Source organism: Barbatula barbatula (assembly GCF_947034865.1).
Source record: "Barbatula barbatula genome assembly, chromosome: 19".
In the NCBI taxonomy this organism is placed as follows: domain Eukaryota; kingdom Metazoa; phylum Chordata; class Actinopteri; order Cypriniformes; family Nemacheilidae; genus Barbatula; species Barbatula barbatula.
Window position 1 is genome coordinate 19,188,931 of NC_136782.1, and position 14,135 is coordinate 19,203,065.

Sequence of the window (14,135 nt, forward strand, 5' to 3'; positions counted from 1 at the left end):
TCTGCAGAAGATAGTCATACAGGTTTGAAATGACAAGATGAGTAGATCATGACATTATATTCAGTTTTGAAAATGGGAATAAAATATCCCTTTAATCCAAATCTATCTATCAATGACGTAACAGATTTGCTGTAATACAAATTCCCAAATAATTTGACATTCTGCTTTAATTATTTACCAAAAACTGAAAGGTGCTACAACCTAACTGGATATTTTCACCTTAAAGCTGTATTATGCTGTTATTCTGTGCTGTTTGTTTCTGATTCGTCAGGAGTGCTAACGGTCTCAAGTCATCTCTTCCTCTGGGAGTGTCTCCGGGGGGCTCTGAGACCCTGGCTCCTCCTCTCTCTCCTCCGAGACATCCCCTCCTCCTTGAATATCTGCTTCTTTCCGCAAGGCCTCCTCTTTTGGCGGCGTGCTGATTTGCAGACCTGTATTTTCACACTTGACCGGTTCATATTTATTAAAGTCACGGAAGTTATTCTTTGCCCCCAAGATGTATTTGCCCAGAATGTTGGCCTGGTCCGGCTCGCTCTTGTGTTGCCACTGTAGCTTATGATGGAAGTCCTGCATCTCCGTGTGCACTCGTCCGACGGCCTTATTGAGCTCGGTTATTCTGTTCCCTACATCTGTACACGACAACATTGACGGTTAGTCATTTGGAATGACACGTTTAAAAGCATTTTCTTAACACAATTCAATTCTTAACAGTTAAAATAGTTGACAATGAAAACTAAGCTCGTATGTGTGCTTGTATTTCATTCTGAATATGTATTTATAAGTTAAAGAACCATTTGAACACTATGCGACGTAGAGTGTATACAGAGTTTTTGCAGAATTTGTCAAAAATCATGGTTTTTTTTTATCGTGCATTCAAATGAATCTCAATCAAACTGCAGTTGGTTTGTTTGTATTTAAGCCATAATAACTCAAATAAATAAAGCTAACTAACACAAAAAAAACATGATTTGGAACCAAATTCTTCATATATTACATAGACATTATTTCTATAGTAGTTTTTTGTAAGTTTTTAAATGATATTTAGATAATCCAACATTGCTTTTGGATGGTTACCGTGAGACGCCGATGATTTGACCCACCTTTACGCTTACTCTCCTCAAACTCTCTACGCGCAGCTTCAATGTAGCGATGAACCAGCGCATTAGTCACCTGCAGGCGGTATAGCGCTCTGCCCTCCCCTTGACCTTTGCCGCCATTCAGCATATTGCCAGACTAATAAGCAATGAAAAGCACATCGTCAGCCAAATTCAAGCAGAAACATGGAAAATCTGGAGGACGTGCCGGATACTCACCACGGATGTGATGGGAGGATATTCTGGGCCTTTTTTGTTACAGCAGCAGCATAACTTTTGGAATATACTTCTGCATAAAACGGAGGAGGTGGACATTTAATCCTAAATATGAAAATATCAAAATCTTACAGTATTTCGTTCTTACCTTAAAGCATAAAACATAGCCTTAGGAGTAGGAATGATGTTAAAAGGAACTGGCATGGTGAGACCCTCTCTGAAATAACTGAGGTAGAGTTTAGAGCGAGCAAATTTCCACTCGACATCTGCATCATCCTGTAAGGAACGCACGTTATGAACCATGAGTACATACAAAAGCACAGTATAAAAAACAGAGATGTCATTTTATGAATGAAATATGACGATTACAGTACAATATTTACATTTTCTTTTGCTGATAAATCGCACTGTTCTGCTCACCTCGATTCTTTGAAATGAATTGGAGATCATGGCGATAAGCATGTTTAACAGCACTATGACAATGAGCAGAGTGAAGATCCCATAGAAGATCCTTCCAACAAACTCGGCCAAAATAAAATCAGGCATGTCCACATATTCCTGGTTGGCCATTCCAAACATGGTCCAGAAGAGGAAGTTAAAGGTTTCGTTCAATCTAAAATAGATACAAGAGACCGAAGTTGCATTTTTCGCTCGCATCATCCGATCAGGTTAAACATTTAGTCACTGCAAAAAATAAGTTTCTCACAAACTTTCTTTCTCTTTATTTACAGTACAATTATCTAGACGTCCTTAGATCAAGAAACATGTACTTGTTTACGACATTGAATTGTCTTGTTTTCTGGAAAACAAATGATAAAAATGAAGAAAAGTATGGAAAAACTTTCTTTTTGGTTCACAAATAAAAGTATCCCGATTATTTAGATATTTGTACTGGAAAACAAATTGTTAGTCACCTTCCGAGGTGTGGGGAGACCACATAAGGGACATATATGTTGTTTATTCCACATAGAAATGCTGTTCCAATAATCATGAGGATGAACATGAACCTGTTGACAAAGAGAAACATCTGCTTATAGTGGTAGACGCTAATAAAAGCTTCTCTGATGAGCACGTTGGAACACAAAAGTCAAAGAGTTACGGTCAAACCTCATCATGTCGTCTATCATTCTTCCCATAGATATCTGCAGTGTTCCCAGAGATTCATGAGCCGGGAGGATGTAGGCGAGACGCGTGAAACTCAACAGACTCGTCACGGCAAAAAGGGTCTCGGCAATGAGCTGAGGGTCCTCCTGTTTCCAGTTTTCACGTACTGTATACACACAGTAAATTTACACATTTTCATCCCCCATCTTCTACACATCACACACGACTCGATATTTGCTGAGCGGGTAAATAACTTTATATTGATCTCACTAGAGTTGGTGAAGTAGTCACACAGCTCCTGCGTGCCGGGGTCATCACACAGGAACAATCCCCTCAGCATGATGAGAACTCGTAATGCGAAAGATGCCAGATACATGCTCAGCACCATCATATCCAGAATGTTCCATAAATCCAGAAAATAGCTCTTCAAACCCTCAATCCACACCTCCTTACACTCGAACCAGAAGAAACCTTCAGAGACATGTACGGAAAGCACACCATACATTTTAACATTTTGCCACCTATGGTTTGGACTGAAGGATAAATTACTATTTTTTGGCAGTGTGACATACCCACAACCCATATCATATGGAGAGAGTTATAGAGAAGGTTCTGCTTCCGAGAGGCGAAGTCTGTGCGGTAGATCTCCATGAAAATAGACTCGGCCAGGAGGGTGATGAGGAACCACATGTACGATGCCGAGTGCAGAAGAAATTTGATCACTGGGATCTTCAACGTTTTGCCGAGCTGGCAGAACAAGGTAAAGATTTTCCTTAAGCGTGTACAGATATATTTGGGGCAGTTGTGGCCTGGTGGTTAGAGAGTTGGACTCGTAACCAGAAGGTCACCGGGTCTCCCCGGGCACTGCAGTGATATCTGCCCACTGCTCCGGGTGCGTGTGTGTTCACTACTCACTGGATGGGTTAAATGCAGCGGTCACATTTCTGTAATGGGTCACTGTACAATAGTGGCCAAAAGAGATGTCCGGACGGCACCATATTTGCTTTTAATGCTTTCATAGGTTAGATTAATCTCAATATAAAAAACGATATTACGTTTTCATATAATATACAAATATACAAAAACTAACGCATATCAGGGAACATTTGTTTTGTTTGAATGTACAATAAAGGCACACAAATTGTACAAAACAAAGTTTTGAATGCCCTTTATTTCTATACATTTTCTAAAGTTGGACATCACTTGGCCACTGCTGTATATGGTTTAATATCAAGACAAAAGCATCTGGACACTGGTTGGTTAAAAGACTTGATGGTAAAAAAACATGAAAATCTGAATGAAATCTACATTATTTATTTGCCTTGAGTAACAAAATAGCAACTGCAAATAAGACTTGGATGCATAGATGAGATGAGTCAAACTTACTTTCGACTTGGGGGCGATCCAATAAACCAGACACAAGACTGGCATAGCAATGAAGATCCCTAAAGACACCAGCAGTTTCCAAACCGTCCGACTCCCCCTCCATCCAGACAGGTTACCACACCAAATGGAGGAGAGCACTTGCTGACAGATGGGATGAGTCACAAACTAGAAGAGAAGAAGCAAACAAAAAGTCTCTTGGCCAACTGTCGATCAACCAGTCGTCCCATACGGCAACAGCGTGGGGGTCAAACGACTGCGTATGATGTTCACGTGCCCCGGGTTTTTCTATCATCTTTCCACTCTGTACTATTATAGCGGGTTAAACCCTGTGTGGTTTTAAACTGTATAATCTTAAGATACACAGTAAGTGAATCAAAAGGCATTTGTATACTGTAAATATCGACATTGATTTCTATCAAAAACATTCTGCTAAACATCTGTGTGTTCATGCAGATTAAACAGAATAAATGTAACTATAAATGTAAAGAACGTAAATGTAAACTATTCAACACAGACTCTGAAATCCAGCCATGTCTAATATTTCTCATTTGTCGGTCATATGAGAATGACATACTTGTTTTTGATTGTAGTTGACAGCGAGCCGAAGTCGAGCGAGGTTTGGAATGCCTTCCTCAAACGTCTGTTCATCCAGTTCTTCGTCTTCGCTGCCCTCCTCGGCGCTGTTGAGGATGGTGGAGACCTCGCTCTGGTTCCGGCACATTCCCAGAAGCTCCACGGCGAACTCCTGACACAGCTGTTCCAAAGCCAGGTACTGAGGCTAAGAAACCACACGTCACACTCATGAGGTCGTGTCTGAGAACCTCAAAACGTCAGCAGACTTTTAATGGTTCTGCAAAAATGTGTGCTAGAAGATGTATTGTGGATTACTTCAACACAATTTTTAACACAATTTCAAATTTTACAAGTTTGCAAATACAAAAATGTTATTAAAATGTAATTTTTTTTAAATGCAAAGCCAGTGACTTGGGGTGGGGTGTCATTATTGCTTCTTTAAAAGGTTGTTTAAATACACTATTTAAAAATAGTAAAATAAAATAACCCGCTCTCTTCTCTCAACAGCTTTTGTTGAAACTAGTAACTTTGTATTAGCACCTAAGGTACTATTGCTCTTTGTATGACATATCGCTTATTGCTCCCCGAACTCTTTATAAGTCGCTTTGGATAAAAGCGTCTGCTAAATGACTAAATGTAAATAAATGTCACATCATAAAAATTCACGCAAATCAGAAAGAATTTTTGTGATATCAAGGTGATCCAGATTTTTTAAGTAGATATTTCTCATAATGATCAATTGCGAAACTCTTTCGATTTCTTTCACAACAAGGTAATAAAATATAAATAAATAACAGTATTTATAAGTAAAACTATTAAATTCAATGCACTTAATTAAATTTAACTAAATATTATAATTTAAATTAAATGATTTTCTTTTCTTTTAAATTGTTTCGAATATTCATTGATTCTTATTAAATACTTTTCACATAACCTATCCACCTCTTTGCCATACAAATACTCAAGGTTTATGTAATTGTCAGGCAGAATATAATTTTCTTTCCTTTCCTATGATGTTTCCAAGCACACCGAAGAACCGGCGTGTTTCAGTTCTTTAGTCTGAATCTGAGCTCACCTTAAACTCTGGTTCTTTGTTGGAGAGTTTGCGCAGCTCTCGGCTGAGGTGGAACGCCCTGAGCATTGCATCCTCTGAAGTGATGGACAGATACGCGCGGCTTGCGATGCCTCTGTACGTATTGATGCGGGACAGCGAGAACTTCAGCAAGTCATACTGACGCGCATTCCGGCACTCCAAGCACGTGCAGGAGATGGCGTGCGGGAAAGGAATATCGTGACCTTTCTGGGTCAACATCATCACTATCTCATAAAGGTCTTTCTGGCAGGCCAGCGTGAGTGGCGTCACTCCGGGCGCGAACTGCGAATCGTCAATGGAGTGGTCGAAGATGGCCATGCTGAAGGAACGGACGTCCATCTTGTTGCCCTTCTCTTGGTCCAGGCGGTCCAGGAGCAGTTTGACCACTCGGGGTTGGTTGGTGTCTACGGCCACCAGCAGAGCTTCGTGGATCTGACGGAAGTCAAATTTTACGCCCAGCAGAAGGGATGCCATGATGTCTTCTCTGCCCAGCCGGATGGAGAGGTTCAGCGCTTCCCTCCATAACCGATCTTCTGACTCGTCGAGTTGACGAATGACCCCGTCCCCAAGCGAGAGGAGACTGTCCACCCAGGCAGCGTTGCCCTCTTGGATGGCGGGGATCAACTCGGGCGGAAAGAGAAGCTTTTTGTTCACAATCTCCCTCCAGTTTTCTGTCTGCTCGGGGTACAGAAGACATGATAAACATCAGTGAAACTTATTGAAAGAGAAAACGCTCACATGGACTTTGTGAAGTCAATACATAACGCTTTATTCAATATTCAAGTTTTAATGACATCATTATTATATTTCAGTGTCAGTCAGCTTTTATTAAAGTCTATTTTTATTTCTTTTTAAATTAAAACAACATTTTGTCAACTAAAAAGTCCTACTAATTCACACACAGATCAAACGTTTACACACCGCAAAGCTTTCTTCACCTCAAGTTAATAAGCATCTCTTAAAAAAGATCCTTTAGATCTCACGTTAGCTTGAAAACTTCTGTCATCCGGAAATACAGCAGTTTTTTCATGAATTAAAACAAAATGTTTTTGTTTTGACTTTCGGCACATTTAAAAAATGTTTTTATATCAAAACCCTAATTTCTCAATGTGTTATTTACTCCTACAAATTCTTACAGATATAAAAAACGTCAGACTCACCGTGAGGTTATCCATAGTCTTCAGAATAGCACAAGAAACGTCTCACATCATGTGTTCACTTATAACCAAAGAGAAACAATATTGTTGTCACCTCCTTGATGATTTTGTCCTTTGTGCAACCCTTGTTTTTCCTCTACTAATGTATCATCATGTTCTCTGGGAATTAGCCTGTACCACCCACTCAACACCAATAACAGGAACGTTCCCTTGGGAGAACACTTATTAGTGTGCACTGCTGTACATGCCATTTAGATGATTACAATTTAAGTCCTAATTTCGTTCTTTGGGTTGCATACTACAGGCCTATTATAATTCAACACATTACAGCAGTGCATTTCTATAAACATGTAATTACATTACACTTTGGTTGAAAATGATGCTGTGGCTGGAGATGAAATGATGCGTCGTCTTATGAAAGTGGAGTAGATTACACCCTTTAGACTTATGTAATGTGTTTATCAATGTTTTGCATAATGTTGAGTGGATGTCAGGAACGGAGACGTAAACTGCAGCGGCACAAGCCCGGAGGCGCCTCCATCTCACTCATCGCCTTAACCAATCGATCGTGACCCCTTGGCACTTTTCTACCAGCCTAATTTCGAGAAGTACACCCTACGTCCTTTCCAATGTGGCAAATTAATTACCTGAATGGAGTCTGGTGGCCCTGTCAAACTCCGTCTGGGACAGCGACGGGAAGCTCTGCCTCAGCAATTCTAATGAGCGGCCATTCGACGTGCCACCATCTACTCAATGCTCAAATATACCGATCCTTTCAAACGCAGGCAAATAATTACTTTACTATACATTACATCTGGTAAGAGGTTTGAGCAATTCAGTCAACTCACTACGGAATAGTTTTGTGGTTAACTACTTTAAGAAACCCAGCGGTTTTAATTGAATTGGCGCTCTCATTAATTGGATAACATTCACTCGGATGGTAGCACCATCGGTCTGGTTTGTAAGGTAATGATGACAAATGCCACAGCTTGCACACGTGCCTGAACATTATGAGACATGTTTAAAGCATGACTTTACGCTGTTGGGTATATTGGAGAAATTGATTTCGCAGTCTTGTCGCTGTTGTTAAATCGGGGATAATGGCTTTCATTTTGATTAACGTATCAACTTAAAGAGGACAAAGTGGAGGCGCTTCCTATCGCTACTGGATGATGCGACGTCGCAACAATACTGACGTATGACGTATAAATTTAGCTAACAAGTGAGTCTTTGATAAAATGCTGTAAAAATTACATAATAATGAATCATTTTTATTTATTTTAAGAACCTTTGTCTAAAATTTGATTTTGGATTTTTTTTCTCTCTGGCATTGCATCTTTGTTTTTATGAGTGTAGTCATCCGTTAACGTTAAAATATTATTAAAATAGTTCATATAGCAGTTAACATGTTAAAAAGTAGTGTTGTGAAGGCGGGATTTGATAAACATTGTTGTTAGAGGACTTTGTTTCAGGCATGTTGCTTGGACAAATACATGTACCGTGGCACTCTTAGACGTGCTTTAGGAAAAAAGACAATACAAAATAAGAAAAATGTAAATGATTTAGGCATTTCCGTAGTACCATGTTTTTCCACTGTACCATTCTATAAGTGTTAAAGTGTTTAAAAGAGAATCCGCCCAAGAGATTTGGGAGATTGTATAAGAACCTATATCATTTAACCTATTTCTGTTTTTACATTTGGCAGGTTTCAAAGCTACTTGGATCACCAGTGTACATGTTATGCAAACCCTAGGAATCGAACCCATGACCTTTGTGTTTCCCGTGCTCTACCATTGAACTGAGTTTGACTTGAGGAACATCCTCAGCCGAACCGCTCAAAGCCAGAACCTCGCAGGTATTCAAGTCCACAATAAATACATTACAGGCAAGTTAATTTGAAAGTGAGACGGGCCGGCACAAATCCTAAACAATGACTGCGAAGGAAACTGTGCAGATGCTGGGCCACCTAATCCAATTGCTTTCATTAAGTCTGTTGAAATGACAGAAGCTTTTACTTCACTTATATTGCATTACCAGGAATACAGTTCTCTTATGACAATCTGCATTATCCAAACAATCTCTCTCTCTCAGTCTTCAACTCTCTCTCCCTCCCTGACTTTCTAGTGTTCTCATGCTTCGTCTCTCTCTGTCTCTCTCTCTCTGTCTCTCTCTCTCTCTCTCTCTCTCTCTCTCTCTCTCTCTCTCTCTCTCTGCAGATGGGATGAGCCAGGGAGGAAGGCAGAGAGCTTTGCCAGTTGTTAGTGAGAGAGAGCAGGAATTCCATCTGTGTTTAGTGGAGCAGCTTCCCAGGAAAATACATCGCGAATACGTTTTCAAGCTTCGATTTGAAGGTGCATGCTGATAAAGGTACGACAAGCAGGAGTGAATGTGTGTGTGTGTGTGTGTGTGTGTAGAAACAGGTCTGTCACATGGTGTAGATGGAAGTCAGACAGAAAATGCTTCTGCATTAGTCTTACGTTACTACTGAGTGCACTTCCGAGTGAATATTATGTGCTATTTAATACCACTTATATGTGTATGCCTAGTTTTAAATGATTCGTTTTGGTAGCATGTCAACTTCTAACTAAGTCATAGATGACTTATTTTCTTTAGGAAATTTCGATTTCGAAATAACGAAAATATGGATCATCTTGTTAGGCTGTCTTGGCGTGTTAAGGGACAGGAAGCGTTGGCCATCACATCGCTATGGTCAGACTTAGACAGTTAGTTAGTTTTTTATTATTTTCTACCAAACATGCATATGTTTTTAATTATTAAAAAAAACTAAATTCAAAGATATAGAAACGTATTGGATGACCTTAACCCTACACTAAAGTGTTGCTATACTTCAAAACTATGATGGAAAATATGATGGACCAGAAAACATTTTGATTATACAGTATTTGGGATTATACTTAATTTGTTGTTGTTGTTTGTTGATGGGTTTGATCCCCGACTTCCCACAAGACTAATACTGAATGCAGTTAGTTCGGCTTTCGGGCAAGTGAATCAAAAATTCTTCTGAAATGACAATAAATGGTCACAGCATGTCAAGTGCACAGCAGAGAAAAAAATAATTGGTTTGCGTCAGCATCACCATCTAAGATCTTGTCTCTGCGGGATGAGACCTCTAAATGCTCTAATTTGGCAGAGGCCTGCCATGCAAGAGAGTTTGCCGAATTGTTTGCTAAAATCCACAGTGTCCCACTTGCCCTCCAAGACCTCAACTGTGTTGTTTTTGTCTCTCCTGGCACTCGGAGACTCCTGCGTAATTACATTCTGACAGCACGATGGACAGGGTGTCTGCGGTCTCCGCACCTTCTCACAGCGTGAGCTCGTCCAGCACATTCAGAACCGCGGACAGCTCCCGACTGACACCTACTTACTGATGTGACACCGTAAAAGCAATGTAATTTTAGGGCTGGCATTATGCAGAACAGGCCATTTGATGGCTAATCTCAAACAGGTTGTTGTGTGTGGGAGCCACGGTGCGTGTTGATCTAGCCGAGGGGAGGGGTGACAGGAATTCGGACGCCCTGTTGTTGCCATCCCGGTCTACACCAATCTGTCTCTCCCGGGCTTGTGTCCAGCACTGCACCGGCCCCTTCTGCGAGAGTCACTGACCACCGTGATCCGCGCTGAACTGTAGCCGAAAGTGGAAGGAGATATTGATCAGGGGAATTAAGCTTCTGTGTGGCGCCTGCTTTATCAATGAAGAAGCAGGTTTGATTAAATGGTTTAAGGTGATTGACTCTACTGGGTTTCTCTGACACGTTTTACTAGCTGTAAGGCTTAATATTTTGGTTCAAAAATAAAACGATGATGTGTTTTTTAAATGGTTAAATTGGTGGAAAATAAGGGCTCTCAAATTCACAACTGTAAATACAAAATATTGCCCAACAATTAAGCTGCCGAGTTGGATATCGTTGTAAATATACGTTAAGATAAGTTCTTTAGCTAACATGCGCATTTATGTTTTAATAGAGAGGAAAACATTATGGATTACAGCTTTAAAGTTGTTCCCAACCTGTATCATTTCTTTTTTTGTTGAACACAAAGAAAGATATTTGTAAGAATGTTAGCAACCGACAGTTCTGGGGCACCATTGAATACCATAGTAATTTGTTTCTACTATGGTAGTCAATGGTGCCCCAGAATTGTCAGTTGCTAACATTCTTACAAATATCTTGTACACACATGTAAATGTACACAGGTTTGGAACAACTTAAGTGTATGTAAATGATGACATAATTTTCATTTCTTGGGTGAATTATTGAACAAGAGGCACGGTACTCCTGCTACCATTGTGTTTCTTTATTACATTTTGTATATACTGATCGCATTGGTTTGCTTATTGGTAACAGCTGTTAAATAAAGGCAAGATTTTTATGATATGTAAGTGCGAGGCATCATGAATCAATTATATCCGGCCTGGCTCAGACCGGACATCCACGAAGACATTTTCGATCAATCCACAAACAGACATTCAGATCAGACAGCTGGAGGATGGAGCGGTTCCCACCAAACAGAACTGTTGAACCAGTGCATGGATAGCAAATCAATAAGATAAAATATATTTGCTTTTAAGAGCATAACAAATGGAACCGTGCCGTAGCTTGATACACGTGCTACTCTGTGTATTTCATTTGCATTGCATTAACTGCAATAATTTTACCATGTTATGAAGCTTAAGCATTGTTTATGGCCTGAAATGCCTCGGTGGACACAGACGTGTCTCATCCATTATGTACAGTAACCTCCATTTCGTATTGTACTACAGAGCAATAACTCTCAGCTGCGAGTACTGCCAGTTCCTCACTTAAACCGCTGGACGTTTTTTAGCCGCTGGTATCACAGAGTCATAATACTTTATTAAGTGTAATGGTAACTTCATAAATTTTAAGGCTGAACGCGCCTCTACGAATATATTGTTCAAATTTGATGAATTGTTGGTTCATAAAAGCTTTGTGTTTAATGAGCGGGTCTGAGAGATATTTCATAGGTCGTCTTACTCTGAGTGAATTAAAAACAGAAGCTTGGCTGCGTGAAGAATATGGCCTGTGATGAATTGCACTCGCTTTCGGAATTAGTCTTTGGATTTTGAAATAATCGCATATTGGATGTGTCTTACTAAATAAAGGTTGTTTTGAAGTATCTAACCACGTCAGGATGGTAATGTTTTCATTCTCATGCATTTTTAATGTTCCCTCAGATGCTTGGAAAAATGACTGCTCGTTTTGTAATGGGTCTCCGTAACGTTTGTACCATTGTGGCTTTTAACTTTGAGCTACTGACATAATTTGCCACAACGCGGGAAGGAACCGTACTCTCATTTATATAACCACACAGTCCTCCGTTTAACAATACAGTGCGTTGTTTTAAATGACCAACACATTTCATTCTGCCAGTTGATTCTAAAAACAAAGGGATTGTTCACACAAAAATACAATTCTTTCATCATTTACTCGCCCTCATGTCATTCCAACCTGTTTGGCTTTCTTTCTAATGCAGAACATAAGATATTTTGAAGAATGTTGGTAACAAACAACACCGTCCTCCGTTGACTTCCACTGTATGGACACAAAACCCTTTCTCAAAATATCTTCTTATGTGTGCCGCAGAAAAAAAGAAAGAAAACGAGTCATATAAAGGTTTTGAATGACACGAGAGGGGAAAAGGATGACAATTTCTGGGTGAACTATACTTCTCAAATACATTTCTAGTGGCTACAATTTTGATATTTCCGTGGAGGCACTGCGCTGTACGAATACGGTGGGTCCGCTATTTAAAGAACAGAACAGAAATACAGATTTTTTTATTTATTCTCTCTTCTTTCTGCCAGGAACCAATGGTGTCATGGCTTCCATCCCAGCGAGATGGAGATGTTCTGCTGCTCTAGCTGGGCCTCCACTCCTCTTCATTATCTTTCTCATGTGGATCCTGTGCACAGACTCAGTAGATGCTCAAGGTCAAGGTAGGCATGGATGTTTTTAGCAACCTTCCTCGATTTACAAAGGCATTTGTTCTTCAAAAGAACTCACCCGTTGTGAATCTGTAAAGTTCACGGCAGAATTTGACAGGTGTGTTGGAGCTGACATTTACTTTTGTTGTGGTTGTGATGTCAGGGCTTAATGGTGATTCTTAATGGTTGCCACCATTGCGTCTCCCATTATCTTTGTTTTTATCAGACACAAAAACAAAAGGTGGGTATAATTGACATTTTGGAGGTGTTCTTTGGTTGGTTTAGTGTAGTGCTATGTCACATTGTTTGGTCAGGATGAGAAACGAAATAAGATACTTTGAAGAATGTTCGTGACCAAACAACATTGGCCCCCGTTGACTTCCATTATATGGACACAAAACCACAGAGACATTTCTCAAAATATCTTCTTTTGTCTTTCACTGTAAAAGGATTGATATACAGGTTGGTTTGTATGAGTCTAAATAAATTATGACATAATTTTTGGGTGAACTATGCCTTTAAGTCTTGTGTTCGGGATTAAAAAGGTCAATAAGATGCTTAAAAGAAGAATATGAAGAAGAATTTATTATACTTTTTTTTACTGAACTCTCAGAGACAAAATAGTCTCAGCTCATCAAAATAGCCTGTCTTCGCTTATCTTAAACTTCCGCTTTATCAAACTATCAGCGGCAATACTGTTTACCCAAAGGATAGTTTTAACTCTGCTTGACTGTACATCTGCCATATTCAAAGTGCTTCAAACTTTTTTCCAGCACCGAATGTGCTTCACACCGAACTCATTTCTCATTCTCACAAGTAGCTGCCGTGCGGTTGCACACTTTGGATTCGGGTCCAGTTTTAATTGGCGTCTCCCAGGGAGACAAGGCCACGTTGCCCTCTGCTGTCAGATCCTCAGCAGACTACCACCTCTCCAGTCGCCAGGCTTATTTATAGTGATGCTGGGAGCTCACACACACAAACTCATTCACTCATGCATCCCGGGCTGAAAAAACAATTTGTGAAGTTATCCTTTTCCCTTCATTGCCAAGCTTCGCTGAGGCGCAAACCGCTGCCGTCTACAAGGTTAATGCCGGCTTGTTCTTTTTCTATAGTCGGGCGAAGATTTGGACAGCGTGAGGCTTTAACATTCAGACCTCATACGGGTTGATTAATGGAACTCAACTGTGACGTATGCCAAAGTAAAATATGCAACGGGCGATAGAGACGGGCCTGAACGAGTCCAACATAACGCAGAAGAACAAACCTTTGGGATGTGGTGAAGCTGAACTGTACGGAATAATTTGACAAAGCTGACATCGTGTTGCTCCGATTTCGATACGAGTCGTAGAAATAAAACCTGTCTGCTGTGTAATGTTTTTGTGTGTGCTGAGCTTGTGTTATGACAGTCAATGAGACTGTGAAAATGCATTTTTATATTTTGGCCGAACTGTTCTCTTAAATACAGTTTTATTTTTTTCAGTTTCATATCTCTCTTTGGTCCTAAAACAAGCAAAGATTAATAGCTGTCAATAACAGTTCAGGGATATAAG

At 40.0% G+C, this 14,135-nt stretch overlaps 1 protein-coding gene across 1 annotated transcript; it reads right to left on the minus strand.

Moving 5' to 3' along the window:
* Positions 1-285: 285 nt before the first annotated feature.
* trpc2a (transient receptor potential cation channel subfamily C member 2a) lies at positions 286-6,641 on the minus strand (the record flags this gene model as incomplete). The annotated part of the gene is made up of 13 exons (XM_079480686.1): positions 286-629; positions 1,101-1,233; positions 1,314-1,383; positions 1,459-1,586; positions 1,731-1,923; positions 2,225-2,317; positions 2,418-2,580; positions 2,685-2,885; positions 2,987-3,161; positions 3,801-3,965; positions 4,375-4,578; positions 5,449-6,141; positions 6,627-6,641. 13 exons carry the CDS (start codon positions 6,639-6,641, stop codon positions 286-288), a joined length of 2,577 nt encoding a protein of 858 aa, XP_079336812.1.
* Between the last annotated feature and the right edge of the window lie 7,494 nt (positions 6,642-14,135).